The sequence below is a fragment of the Oncorhynchus kisutch genome, linkage group LG17 (assembly GCF_002021735.2).
Source record: "Oncorhynchus kisutch isolate 150728-3 linkage group LG17, Okis_V2, whole genome shotgun sequence".
Classification (NCBI taxonomy): Eukaryota; Metazoa; Chordata; class Actinopteri; order Salmoniformes; family Salmonidae; genus Oncorhynchus; species Oncorhynchus kisutch.
This window is the reverse complement of record NC_034190.2, coordinates 41,647,058-41,662,324: the sequence shown is the minus strand read 5'-3', so window position 1 is coordinate 41,662,324 and position 15,267 is coordinate 41,647,058. Positions and strand designations below refer to the sequence as shown.

General features: G+C 41.1%; 1 protein-coding gene across 2 annotated transcripts in view; it reads left to right on the top strand.

Moving 5' to 3' along the window:
- The window catches only part of LOC109907680 (ceramide synthase 2-like), a 29,877-nt gene that overhangs the window by 12,472 nt on the left and 2,138 nt on the right, over positions 1-15,267 (top strand). The window contains exons 8-11 of one of the 2 annotated variants that reach the window (XM_020505796.2): positions 1,057-1,185; positions 1,499-1,605; positions 1,910-2,063; positions 9,787-11,329. In XM_020505796.2, coding sequence (XP_020361385.1) covers positions 1,057-1,185; positions 1,499-1,605; positions 1,910-2,063; positions 9,787-9,945 — 549 coding nt within the window. In that variant the 3' untranslated portion in view covers positions 9,946-11,329. Of the gene's footprint in view, positions 1-1,056; positions 1,186-1,498; positions 1,606-1,909; positions 2,064-9,786; positions 11,330-15,267 lie in introns of those variants that run through there. The other variant, XM_031793838.1, reaches the window with a different exon arrangement.

Genomic DNA, 15,267 nt, shown 5'->3' with positions numbered 1-15,267 from the left:
GACACAATGAAATAATGGGGCCGATCCAAAACAATGGTGTCATTAAGTTAGCTGTAATTGCAGTGGAATTCCAAATTGGGCTTGTTTGTTTTTTGTTCAGGTTTTTTTGTTGTAGGGTTTTTAGTTGAGTTGTAATTGTAAAGTGCACATGGCTACATGCACTCAGTGTTTCCATTTATGAAAATTGCACATTAATAAATCAGCGTCAGCCTGTATGACTTCCCAACTATCTGTTACATGTCTCAAGTAGCCCGCGAAGGCCAGCCTGGATAGAATGTACTAATTTACCATGTGCAAACCATGGTGAAACTTGCACTTCTGTAAAGCTGAGATAATTGGCTGGTGAAACTTGCATCCAGCCAACCAGAAAAGCAAGGCAAAGCCATTCAGGCATTCTTGAAAGTCAAGACAGTCTTTGTCCTGCAAAGAAACATTTATTTTTATAAATGGCAAACAGTAGGCATTTAGAATGAAATGTGGTGACGCTTTATAACCACGTGCCATGCATAGGCCTACCTTCAAAATGATTCCCTAATCATCATTTATTTGAAAACAGTTTCCATTACCATTTGTCACAAAGAAAGTTAGACGAAAGTAAAACCAACCCCTGTCGAACAGATTAAAAAAATGATAAATTCTCCTATAGCTGCCGTCTCCATGACACATTTTCGTGACATTGACTTTGTCGAATAAACCTGGATCATTGGAAACATTTGAGACCTACATGACTCTTTGTTGAAACCAGGTGTCTGTAACCGTAGCTTAGGTGTCCCTCCAGACATTTAAATCTTTGAACGTTTTGCTGATATTCCGCAGTGTTAAAGCTCTAATTTAAAATAACTGTAGTTCAGAACGACGCATCCAAAAGAAACTCGATGATCAAGTTACGAGCGAGGAATGTCACGACCATGGTGCCATATCCATCAGAACCAGTTTCAACAAGATTTTAAAAGGAACTACCACCACCTCTGTTATGACTGAAGCTGATGTGCAGTGCACAACGTAAACTAAACATTTGCATAACTGACAAACTCCTCCTCTCTCACTCTCTTCAAGGATTTTAAGGAGCAGATTGTTCACCACGTGGCCACTATTCTGCTGATCAGTTTTTCGTGGTTGGTCAACTACATCCGTGCCGGGACTTTGATCATGCTGGTGCACGATGCCTCAGACTACCTACTGGAGGTACAGCCCTCCGCCATACCCAATCTTATTTCCCCAACAATGCAATACAATGTCAAGCAAAAAGGCATCCAGCTATTTCACCATTACAATCCTAAAGAAAGTATATCCATTCCATGATAAGTATAGAAGAGTGAGTGTTATTTCTATACAGAAAGTCATTGTATTATCATCATAATAATAAATGGTGCATATAGAATTTCTACTCACAGAACTGTTTCTGTTAAGCCTGCCATCTAGAGGAGAATATAGGAAACAGCAACCATATATTTGTTATTTATTTATTTTTCCTTATTTTTTTTCTGTTCCTTTTAAGTCAGCAAAGATGTTCAACTATGCAGGATGGAGAAAGACCTGCAACTACATCTTCATCCTGTTTGCAGCTGTGTTCATCCTTACCCGCCTTGTCATACTCCCCTTCTGGTAAGATGCTCAGATCTTGGATGACACTCATCTGCCTCCTAGAGGCAGTTTCCCAGACACATATTAAGCCTAATCCTGGACTAAGAAGCCTTTTCAACTGAGCTTTTACATTGAGCTTGCTTTTTAGTCCAGGACTAGGTTTAATCTGTGTCTGGGAAACTGCCTCCGTATGTGTGAAATATTATTTTCTGTCAGTGATACAGGATGCAATGCATTCTAGTGATTTGCTTAAGTCTTTGTCAAAAATGCTTTTGACTGCTAATGTAGATCCGTATTGACTGGATCTGTCTGTTTCTTCCCCCAGGATCATACATACTACGTGGGTGTACCCATTGACCCTCTATCCCCCTTTCTTTGGGTTCTACTTCTTCAACGGGTTGTTGTTTGTGCTGCAGTGTCTGCACATCTTCTGGGCTGGCCTCATCCTGCGCATGGCCATCAAGTTCCTACCTGGAAATGTATGTATTCCCAAACCTAATCACTATAGGGTGGTTTCCTGGACAGAGATTGAGCCTAGTCCAGAGCCCTATACTACGTATGTGGTTTGAGGAGTTAGCAAGGTAACTGCGTTCAACTCGGGGTAACCGGTACTACGAATGTGGCTCACCTTTTAGCCAGGTACATTTCTATGGCAACGAATACTTCAGAACTAATCTGCTCCCGGGCAGGTTAACTCAGGGCTAACTCTATTTATCCTGAATGAAGTGTCTGAGCTGCGAGTTGAGGACAAATAAAATCATATTACCTTTCGCAAAGGTTGCATCATCATCATCACCTTAATTTGAGTAAGACAACTTATTAAATATTTTATTAGCCAAATGTTTTTTTGTGTTCAAAAATAGTCGTGTTAAAAATAACTAGCACATTGCACATTTAGTAATGACAGAATGCATTTGAATCTTCACGTATAGTCAAACTTGTGTGCAAATTATTTTATCGATGGGACTGGAGAAAAAGGTGCTCAAACTACGTACGTAATATAGGGCTCTGGAATATGAAGCTAACTGAAGCTGGCTAGCTTTAGAAAACCCTAATGCCCCTAAGGACTAAAAAGCAAACTCAATGGAGAATTTCCATTGAAAGTGCTTTTTAGTCCAGGGTGAGGATTAATCTGTGTCTGGGAAACCCCACCCCTATGTCAAACTGTTCTGAGCCTGACTGCTCTACTTTCTATCACCCAACTGTACATGTAAACCTACTGTTTGACATCACCACTCAAACTCAACGTTTACTTACAATTATTTTGATGTGGTTGTCTTACCTTAACTTAAACCTAGTGTCCTCCATTGAAACAATAACAAAGCGACACCCTGCCTCTGTTTTGGTAAAACGTTTAGGGATGGGCCTGGAGAAATGTAGCCACTCTCAAATTCATGGATGCAAGGACTGACCATCATGATATAATTGTTTTGGTTTTAACCATGTTTATTACTGTTTGTTTACATTTAGATTATTATTTAGCTTATACACATTGGCGTGAAATAAGCTTGTATTTTGGGTTCTAATGTGGTATGACAGTTGTTGTGGAAATTTCCTGTATTGCCAAATCATGAGAGAGCAAACCACACACAAGTCAGAGTATATTATAAAGTCCCATCTTTAATTATATATGAGCTTCACCATAGCCCTGTGACTCTCAGATCAATTCAGTGTCTATAAATGAATTCTCTGAGAGTGCTTACAAAACAGTTCTTAGTATAATTAATAGCCAAGACACACCTATCTCAACTCACATGAGAAATAACATATCTTAGGAACATTACACAAAGAACCTTTTACTTGAAAAAGGAGTATCCTACAATTTATAGCATTAGCTATAAATTATTGTTCAGTTTGGTCTCCTAAACGAAGTTCTTAACTCGTTCTTGGTACCACTTAGGACCAAAACATTACCTCATCCAATGGCATATATCAATTGTCAATTGTAGATACTCCCATCAAAAATACAATCCCTCCTGGACAAGATCTAATGAGAGGAGTGACTGGCACACAGACATTGTGGAGCCATCTAACTGGTTCCCCATTAATCACACCATCCCTTCACATGGTTTAGGAATAGTTACAGACGCATTCACAGATAAGACAAACCTGACCTCTCCCCTCTCTGGGCCCCAAGTAACTTTACCCACATAAGCATACTTATGAACATTGATAAAACATCTTATTTATCAATGTTACCTAAATAATTCTGATTCTGACACAACACATTAACTAAGCTCATGAAGCATTTATCAAATAAAACAAATTGAATAAAATGTTATTAGTCACATGCGCCGAATACATAAGACCTTACAGTGAAATGCTTACTTATGAGGCCCTAACCAACAATGCAGTTTAAAAATATAAAATATGAATAAGAAGTAAAAGTAATTAAAGAACAGCAGTAAAATAACAATAGCGAGACTATATGCAGGGGGGTACCGGTACAGAGTCAATGTGCAGGGGCACCGGTTAGTCGGGGTAACCTGAGGTAAGATGTACATGTAGGTAGAGTTATTACAGTGACTGTGCATAGATGATAATAGTGGTAGTAGTGGTGTAAAAGAGAGAGGGGGGGTGTATATACAGTGCCTTCAGAAAGTGTTCCCACCCTGACTTTTTCCACATTTTGTTGTGAATTTTAAAATGGATACAATTCCGAATGTTGGGTCACTGGCCTACACACAATACCCCATAATGTCAGTGGAATTATGTTTTTGGACATTTTTACAAATTCAATTTAAAGCAGACATTTCTTGAGTCAATAAGTATTCAACCCCTTTGTTATGTTATCTCACTCTATGTGCAATAATAGTGTTTAGGCCTCCTGAGTGGCTCAGTGGTCTAAGGCACTGCATCACAGTGTTAGCTGTGCCACTAGAGATTCTGGGTTTGAGTCCAGGCTCTGTCGCAGCTGGCCACGACCGGGAGACCCATGGGGCAGTGCACAATTGTTCCAGCATCGTCCGGGTTAGTGGAGGGTTTGGTCGGCAGGGATGTCCTTGTCCCATCGCGTACTAGCAACTCCTGTGGGGGGCCAGGTGCAGTGCACGCTGACAAGATCGCAAGTGTATGGTGTTTCCTCTAACACATTGGTGCGGTTGGCTTCAGGGTTAAGTGGGCATTGTGTCAAGGAGCAATGCAGCTTGGTTGGGTTGTGTTTCAGAGGATGCGTGGCTCTTGACCTTCGGCTCTCCCGAGTCCGTACGGGACTTGCAGAAAAGACCAAAGACATGTAATAATAGTTTAACATTTTTCCATAGCTACCTCATCTCTTTACCCCACACACAAAATTATCTGTAAGGTCCCTGATTTCATACCCAGATTCAACCACAAATACCAGGGAGGGTTTCCAATGCCTTGCAAAGAAGGGCACCTATTGGTAGTTGAGTAAAAAAAAAAAAGAATCTCTACAAAGATACAGGCATCCTTCCTACCTCAATTACCGGAGGAAAGAAGCCGCTCAGGGATTTAAATCAATAAGAGTTTAATGGCTGTGATAGCAGAAAACAACTGAGGATGGATAAACAACATTGTAGTTCAGGGATGGGCAAATTTGATGGGGGCGGGTTCCACAAAAAAACAGAACTCATGAAGAGTGGCCGCAGTGGCCCACCACCACCTTGCAAGCAAAACATTTTCTTGACAGCAAAGATACACAAAAAAAATTCTAAACTTAATTTCCTGCAATTCTGCACATTTTGCCATTGGGCAAAGAGAAAATCTTTGTTTTGATGCAAGTTTGATGCAATTGTAAAAGTTTTGTCATGGGCCAGAGAACAAAATATCAGTTTTACAGCTGATGTCCTACAATTCTACACATTTTGCAATAGGGTGCGGTTTTTAATATGATAACTGATGATCAATGGACCCCACCCTGGTCGGTAATTTTACCACACTCACTACAAGTTTAGATAGCTGGACGCTAGACTAACATACCAATCTTTAAAAAAAACGTTATTTCAATTGGTCCATGGGCCTACAAAACGGCCCCCAGTTGCCCATCCCTGTTGTAGTTACTCCACAATACTAACCTAAGAGACTGAAGACTGTTTACATTAAGGCACTAAAGTAAGACTGCAAACAAATGTGCCAAAGAAATCAACTTTGTCAGGAATACAAAGCGTTATGTTTGTGGCAAATCCAAAATAACACATCACTGAGTACCTCTCTTCATATTTTCAAGAATGGTGGTGGCTGCATCATGCTATGGGTATGCTTGTCATCAGCATACCCATAGCATACCAGGCACCCATAGCATACCCATCATTTTTTTGGGGGGGTGAAAAGGAATTGAGCTAAGCACAGGCTAAATCCAAGAGGAAAACCTGGTTTAGTCTGCTTTCCAACATGCACTGGGTGACAAATTCACCTTTTAAGCAGGACAATAACCTTAAACACAAGGCCAAATATACACTGGAGTTGCTTACCAAGATCGCATTGAATGTTCCTGAGTGGCCTAGTTACAGTTTTGGCTTGAAAATCTACGGCAAGACTTGAAAATTGCTGTCTAGCAATGATCAACAACCAATTTGACCGAGCTTGAAGAATTAAAAAAATAATTATGTGCAAATATTGTACATTTTGTGGGCAAAGCGCTTAGACTTGCCCAATATTTATTCAATGTTTAATTCAGGCTGTAACAACAATGTGGAATAAGTCAAGGGATGTTAATCATTTTTAAAGGCACTGCGACTTTAAAAAAAAACGTATTACCTTTTGTTATGGCATAAACACAACCAGTCATGTTTTCTTCTGATTTGCCGAACAATCACTTCAAAGGGCTTCTTTAATAGGCTACCCATGCACATTCAACAACACGCAACATATTACCAGCCTCCAAACAGTTGTTACACAAAACACCAAAAAGTGGACTGACATTTGGCGATTGTCATTAGGCCAGGATTTATGCGTCAACTGCTATCCTTGCGCGTCTCAGCCACTCATAACTGCCTTTTCAAAATGTCAGTGCTCTCTTCGAACCACATCGCATTTTGGACTGTAGAGTATACCACCTGTTTTCAAGTCCATTTCCTCACTTTTCATGCCTCTGACACGCAGTAATGATAAATAATGGTGTAATAGCTTACAGCTTTCTTGACATTTTTGTTTTCATAATAGGATCATCGTTTACCGATTTACCCCCCCCCCCCCCCCCCACTATTTATTTTGCCATACCGCCTTACTTTCACCCCTGGTTGGTGCTAGTAGCCTAGTCAAGGATGCGTCAATGCAATGTTGGCACACAACGGCACAAACATAAAACTTGAATTTGTAGGTTTAAAATATCCCTCTAGTGGTTGACCTACTTTAAGAAATGCCATTGGTTGGTGGATATAAAGACTGTGGTCACCAACCTTTTATGAGTCAAGATCACTTTTTGAGTCAAAAGGCAAGCTGAGTTCTACCGCTCAGATAAAACATGTTTTTGACGTGTTTAAAATAAATAATGTTAAGTCTATGCAACATTAACCTATTAAAAACATTACTGTAGCAATGGGTTTGTTCAGTAGGCTTTAGGCCCAATAGATTACCACCATATGTTGGCTATGCTTGAATTGCCCTGCCAATGCATTGTTCTCCTCAGACCATTTTTGTTTGATATATTTCAACATTTGAGGTAGGCTACATGATCACATTGGTAATAGATCAGTCGTTGTATTGCTTGTGAGGCACGGCTGAGTGAGCATAAATGAATACCATTTGCTTGTTTTTATTTTACTGGGTTGATGGCACCTGCCTCTGGTCAGTCTCGGCGGGGGGAGACCGCAAGAAACTGAGGGCCGCTCTTCCTTTCCTCTGCTGCCACTGACCAAAAAGGGGACACTGTCTTCTTGTTGTTCAATCTAGTAATTTCCTTTAGACTTTGCTGAGGCCATATGGTTGTTTTTTGTCTGTCTACATGGTGTTGTTTAGTAGGGCTACTTTGTCTGTATAATTATTCCATGGCTGATATGTCTGTCGCGATGCTTGCTTGCTAGTCGTGCTGTCCATGACAAAGAAAATGCATATCTAGACACACACCCTATGATTGAAAAAAAATCTATTATATGTAGGGTACTGCGCTTGTCTGATGTTTTAAGCACTGCGGTTAAAGAATTATGACACACAAATGACTAAAGCGGGAGCCAGAAATCAAAATATCCTTAACAGAAGAAGGGGAAAAAACTGTTACGCTACTCCTCCCACCAGAGCATGTGAGCTGAGTTGTGATGTTGGAAATCCCGCTCGTGGAGCTCTGCACAAGCTCCTTTCCAACCGCTCTGCTAAAAACCACTCCGCGCTCACCGGAAGAATAAAAATAAACTGCACCCATCTATTTTTGTGACTACCTGGAGCTACCATTTGGTTTTGAAGCATTTAAACCAAACCATATGGATTTGAATAAAAATGATTTGAATAAAGATGACTACATGTCATATTAAATAGGTCAGGAGCCAGACGGGGAGCCTAAAGAAGGAACAAAAATGAATTATTTTGGCTTTATTTCAAGGCTATAGCCTACAACAAAATACTTTGAAGCATTTTCGAGTGCGACACAATAGGCTGGTAGGGACATAGGGCACTCTGCATTTAAACATTTTGTTGTATTAAATTATTATAGTCTATAAATTGTGCTAATAGGCTGTGACTTCTAAGGAAATACAAATTAAATGAAAAATGACTTCTAGTGCCTTTTTAAATTCATTTTTAGAAACATTAGTTTGGCCAGTCTGGCTCATGTGATGGTCCCTGGAGAGCAGGTCAGCAGCAGAGAATATCCTCTCCACACCTGCAGAGCCACTGGGGATGCTCAATACCCTTTTGGCCACTCTTGCCTGGCTGGTCAGAGATGTAGAGTTGTTTATTTTATTTTTGTATAGGTAGGCCTGATGGTTTTTAGGCAAAATAACACAACCAAAATGGAAAGCTTGAACGTGGGAATATGCAGGGCCTATTGGTCCAAAATCAATTTTGGCCTCTTGTAAATATAATAGACCAAAAATGAATGACACGTTCTTGTTTCTAAATACGTTGCTACAATGACACACTTAGTGATCTACCTGCCTAGTTCCTTTCTTTTAGCATGTGCATGTAGTAAGTACGCCATGCTGCTTGGATATGTGTCTTTTCAGATTCCACAATGATTCTTTAGTTGTCGACACTACATCACTGCACTCCCTCTCTTTCTGTTGGTCCTCATCTTTGTAAGTCACCTTTTAGCACCTATGTGTTTTATCGGTTTCATTATGAAAATATTTAGCGAACTCCATGACAGTAGCTAAGGCATGGAGCTATTAGCAGCACACAAGTAGACTACAAATGCATGCTGGGGCGGTCATGACCTGTGCTGGTGAAGTGAGTGCTACTGGAGTGAAATTGGAGCGGGCGTGAAGGCCGACACTCCAGTCTCCAGTCAAATCAGGTGTGTCTCCTTACTCAAAATTGACAGGAGCGCTCCAAACAAAAGACAATGAATAAATTGACAACTCATAAATGGAATGAAATAAACCACTTCTCACAAGTGTAGCTTAGGTTGTGCACTCTGCAAACAACGTGACAACTCCTGCAATGGTAAGATTGTTGTAATAATGCATTCAATATATTAACAGAAATTGCCGTAACGTAATTGTAGAGATTATGGGAATTCATGGTAAATGTACTACTGGTGTGCCTTCCCCACGGCCTCCGCCTGTCTGATTGACAGGCAGAGACTGGTGTGAATCAGACCGGTGTCTTGTGTGCAATATTTTTTGTAAAAATATATATACATTTGCCACTGCTCAACTAAAATCTTGGTTGACCAAAAGCCTATCGATCAAACAATCGACCTGTCGACTAAATTGGCGGTCGGCCCTACTTGCTAGTATTATTTATTCTCGCCCAGGCATGTTTACGGAGCAACAGGTCTTTCTAAAATACAATGACTCATGTAGATTGTACAAATGTTGTGGTTGACTTATAGTCTACAGTTTCAAAGTAGCCTTTAACTGACGATCTAAATACACATCCCCATGAAGCTGATTGGTTGGTATGCAGATGCTGCATGGACGTTCAGAGAATATGCGCAAAGTCGAGTCCTGCACATGCGCAAAAGAAGCCCCGGGACCTCCAGCTGCTAGGAAGCGGGGTCCAGAAAAGTTGGCTCTGCAGCCTCTGCCTTAACTTAATTTGACCTACATTTTACAAAATTACCTAAATGTACTCTCTCTCTCCCATCAGGATATCGTTGAGGATGAGAGGAGCGACAGGGAAGAGACTGAGTCAGACGAGGAGGATGATGACCATGAGAAAAGGGAGAAAACAAAAAATGGCTTTGTGCAGAATGGCAATGGCCACACAGTGCTTAACAACAACCACCACCACAGCAAAATGGAGTGATTTGTTACAGAGACCAAGGAGGATGTCAGGAATGGGGAAGAACAACTCCCATGTGGCCCAGGCCATGAGGCCAAAGTATGGCAAAATGGATGGTGGAAAAGCCACACACAAACACACGCACACACCACTGAATGATATATACACAAATAATGCTAAAGATCACACTCCTTACAAGGCCCAGATGGGTTTCACTGCTCTGTAGATCACACTAGTTGAAGGAGGGAGGGAAGAGTTCAGGAAAGACTGCAATGGACCCAAACACACAGTAAAACTGTGTGCATGGTCTGAGCTGTCCAGTGCCTTAGCAACAAACTGTTATTCCCTATCATTTCTATCCATCCCCCTCTATTTCTTACTGTTCTGAGTCCTTACATTGCAAATCATTCACTAAGGCAGGGTTTCCCCAAACTGGGTCCTGGGTCCCCGCTCTGAGTATTGCTAGACTTAAACTTGACTGTTCAAATGCTGCCTTCTCAGTACACTGACACCCTTCCCAAATAATGACACACTGAGGTAAATGACATGCAATGTGCCAACACTTAAAACTGCCAAGAGAGATGAGGTGCTCTTAATGACCACAGCATGGTACAGGTCAGTAGAAGTGTTCAAATCACCATGTCAGACCACTAAAGCATACAGTAGCGATAATGGAAAATTAGTCATTGGTTTTTGCCCCTGCCATTTTGTTATTGGATCAGGCACTACTATTGTTGCCATGGCATTCTTATTCAACCTGGAATGTGCCATTGTTGTTAAATGTTCTTGGTTAAGATTTTGTTGAAAAAATATGGCGGTTAATAATTAAGTTGTTTTAATGGTTTAAAAGCTGACGAGTTTGGTTTGCATTGTGTGGATATTTGTCTTAGTTTATGCCGGTCTCCAAATGCAATGGCTCTTGGGGAGCAGAAAGCACACAGCTTGAAATAATACTTTTTAAATGTTCATGTTTTGAAAATAACTTTTTAGTTGTCAGATTTGATTTTTTATTTTTTTTATTTAAAAAGTCCAGTCATTTATCCAGACACATTTCAGAGAAATGGTCCAACTTACCCAAACCAGTCCAACACTTTATTCAACCAGACTGGAGGAGAATATATTCATTAAAATCTGTTTTTTTCTGCCCATTCATCCAAAGAGGCACTTTATGGGTTTCAGTTATGGGTCAGCATAGACCCAATACAACATAAAGCAAAATGACCGTCCAGGCCATACAGTGAGTTGGATTATGATTGGGGTTTACAATTACACTACAGTTTTCATTTCCTATTTATTTCATTTTCATGGAGTCCTTTTCCATTTCTTTGTAAAGCGTTTGGTTCAAGTCATTAAGTTTTTTAAATAAAATGGACACCAAAGTATGTTGTAGTTTTGCCTGTGCCTTATGTTACGTGTAAAAGAATATATATATATATATATATATATATATATATATATATATATATAAAATCTCTCACCATGTCTCTTTTTAATTTCCTGTCTACCATCTTGCTCTATCTTTCTTTATTCAACTCTCCAATATGGATTATTTTTGTATGTCCCAAATGGCACTACCTACATAGTGCACTACATTTGACTAGACCCAAATGGTGTGCCATTTGGGATGCATATGATCTCCCTGCAGTGCTGTAACATGTCCTTTGTTCCCCTTCACTTCATGTCTTAGCGCAAACACCTATCCCTATGACCCCCCCCCCCCTTTTCCCAAAAGAATAAAAAAGCTTTTCCCCAACTAGTTTCTTATTTTCTCATGTTGCAAAGATATGATAAAGGTTATTGTGAATTTAATGGTCATCTCCTGTGATTATTTCTTTATGAATAAATGTTGTGTCTCTAGTTCAAAAGCAAAGTACAAACCGTAGAAATTAGGTAAGATGACTGAATGGTCCCGTCTGCGTTCCATTCCTAATTCCTCGTACTAATTATAGTGTCACTTCCCTTCCGTTGTCCTAATGCGGGCCTGCTACAGTCATGTCAGCTGGGGGGTCACATCCTTCTCAAAACCCATTGGAAGAGCCGTGCTCCTGCTCCAGTTTCAACTGTTCTGCCTGCGGCTATGGAACACTGACCTGTTCACCGGACGTGCTACCTCTCCCAGACCTGCTGTTTTCAGCTCTAGAGACAGCAGGAGCGGTAGAGACACTCTGAATGATCGGCTATGAAAAGCCAACTGACATTTACTCCTGAGGTGCTGACTTGCTGCACCCTCGACAACTACTGTGATTATTATTATTTGACCATGCTGGTCATTTGCGAACATTTCAACATCTTGGCCATGTTCTGTTCTAATCTTCACCCGGCACAGCCAGAAGAGGACTGGCCACCCCTCATAGCCTGGTTCCTCTCTAGGTTTCTTCCTAGGTTTTGGCTTTTCTAGGGAGTTTTTCCTAGCCACCGTGCTTCTACACCTGCATTGCTTGCTGTTTGGGGTTTTAGGCTGGGTTTCTGTACAGCACTTTGAGATATCAGCTGATGTAAGAAGGGCTTTATAAATCAATTCCATTTGAAGAGAAGAGAAGGTCAGAGGGGAGGTACCTCAGGAAGAGAAAGCCAGAGGGTTTTGAGAAGGATGCAAGGAGCGTGACCGTGAGGAGTATGCAATTGAGATTCTTCCAAATGAAGGTGATCCACCCCCCCCCCCCCCCCCCCCCAGCTGACATGACTGTAGCTGACCCACATTAGGACAATAAAATAAGCTGTGATCTGTAGTGAATGATCACTGCTGCCTCCGCCTTCCCAATCTTCTCTTACTAGTCCTCCATACAGTTTGTGGATCAAATGATCTTTTTCACTAAGCTCATCCTCCAGCTGGCTCTCTTTTTCTGTTGAACCTAAATGCTAAGCAATTGAGCCTGGGGACGAGGTCACTTATTCACCAACATTACTGCCCCTTTTCTACCTACTTTATTTGTACTTGGGCTATTTCAGACATGTTAATTAGAATGGAGGAATGAATTAATGAATGAATATGCCTTTGGCCATGTTATTCTGGGTTTGTTTGCATGACCAAACGTTGCTGTTCCTTTGAAGATAAGAGTAACGTTTCTCTGTTGGTGGTGGCTCCAGTAGTCTAAGGATTAAGTATGCACATAAATGCTAAGGAGTCAGTGGGGCAGGTAAGACACGTTTTGGATCCTTAGGCTAGGCCTGCCTAACAATGGTATAGTCAAGTATGAAAAGCTTGTCAGCATTTGAGTGGCAAATTGAGTAGATGCCGATCTAGCCAAAAGATAGTGGTTGGACTATTGAAGAATATTGTTTTGATATTTTTTCTTATCCATGTCAATGAAATTAGATACCATACTCTCTCTTACCTCTCGCTCCCTATACTCTCTCTTACCTCTCGCTCCCTTTGTTTGGCTGCAGCCTAAAGGCCTCAGTTAATTGCATACGATTGAGATCACTTCATGCCGGCACCCTCAGCCTCTACTGTATACTGTATATCGTTCCTCTCGACTGGCAGCCTAACTGAAGCAATCTCAATTTCATCCTGTTCATGCCCCCGGCTACAGTGTATTGTCTTTCTCTCTGGCACACACTCCCCAACGTCACGCACGCCTCTGTCTCTTGCTCCTCCTTAATCTTTGCCTTCATTCGCGTCAAGCCTTCCTTGCCTCATTATTCACCTTTCAATCTTCCGTGATGAAGGCACGTACATTGACGCCTGATGTGGCTGGAGTTATCGAGGTGTTGAATCTAGCAGGTGACCATGGTTAAGGTCTTCCTGACAGGGAAACAAAGGACGAGGGTATTTGATTCACATGTGAACTGCAGGGACCCTTATTCAACTCCTGTTAAACTATTTATAAAGGCTTTAGCACCAGGGGGATGTCGCGTGTGCCCACGGATGTGTGTCCCCGAGTGTGTATCTATCTGCATTGTATGTGTAGAGGACTGTTTTGTGCGGTGCTCATTTTTCCTCTGATTGTGGGAGGATGATTTGTAATAGAGAGACAGTGTAATGTAAGAAAAAGCAATAGAACTTAAGGGAGGAGCTCAAATGGAGAGATCCCTGAGAGCTTTGATGGTTAGGTTCATGTTAAAAGGGGTTCAGACAGGTAGGGGAAAGTTTGGTGAATCAACGGGGAGTCAGGTGTCATTTCTTCATACGAAAGACATAAGCAGGGACGGTGAGTTTTAAATCCTTAGCACTGTTTGAAATAGTATGTTTGTATGAATATGTTTGTATGAATGTATGTCTTCTTTGTTTCACTGAGCAAATAACAAGGGTACATGTACACCTCAGAGCCAGTGAGTGTGTTTGATTCAGGTTAGACTGACAGTGATGTTTCCTCTCCCGTAGGAGGACACCCGCTTGGCTGGGAGCCAATGTGGTGTTCACTTATGCTGCAAATGACTTACCTTGGATCTCTAATGAGATATCCTCTAATCATATGATTTGCATTGCAATTTCATGACAAGACATTACCTACCTGAGAAGACGACAACTTACCTGGCAACTGATCTCAACATAACAGTGAATATACATTGGAAGACAAGTCATAGGAAAAGCAGATAACTCTCCATTTTCTTAATTTATCCTGTTCATCCAGGACAACTATTATCTGCCTAAGGCATCCCACACCTGGGACCTGTAACACAAGCATACAAGCATCTCTCAACCTACTACTGACCCGTACCTCGTTAAGTCACATGAACCAGCACCAGCCTACTCCCACTCTGTCCAAGCTGGAGGTGGACCTGGGCTTTGCACTCTTCTTTCTCGCCCTCCTCTTCTTCTTCCTGCTGCTGACGGTGGTGTGCTGCGCTCAGACAGTGGTGGACCCTTATGGAGCCATCTCAACCTCCACCTATCAAGAGGAACAGATCACCAATTAAGAAGAGATCCCCCACAAAAGAGAGGTCCTCACAAATCATTCTGCCACTCACCATAATGTCGTGGAAATTTCCTGTATTACCAAATCATGAGAGAGCAAACCACACACAAGTCACACACAAGAGTTATCATAAAGTCCATCTTTAATTATATGAGCTTCACCATAGCCCTGTGACTCTCAGATCAATTCAGTGTCTTTAAATGAATTCTCTGAGAGTGCTTACAAAACAGTTCTTAGTATAATTTATAGCCAAGACACACCCATCTAAACTTACATGACAAATAACAGATCTTAGGAACATTACACAAAGAACCTTTTACCAGAAAAAAGGAGTATCCTATAGCCAGACAGCATTAGCTATAAATTATCGTTCCGTTTGCCCTCTTAGACGAGGTTCCTGTCTCGTTCTTGGTACCACTTAGGACCAAAACATTACCTCACCCAATGGCATATATCAATTGTCAATTCTAGATACTCCCATAAAAAA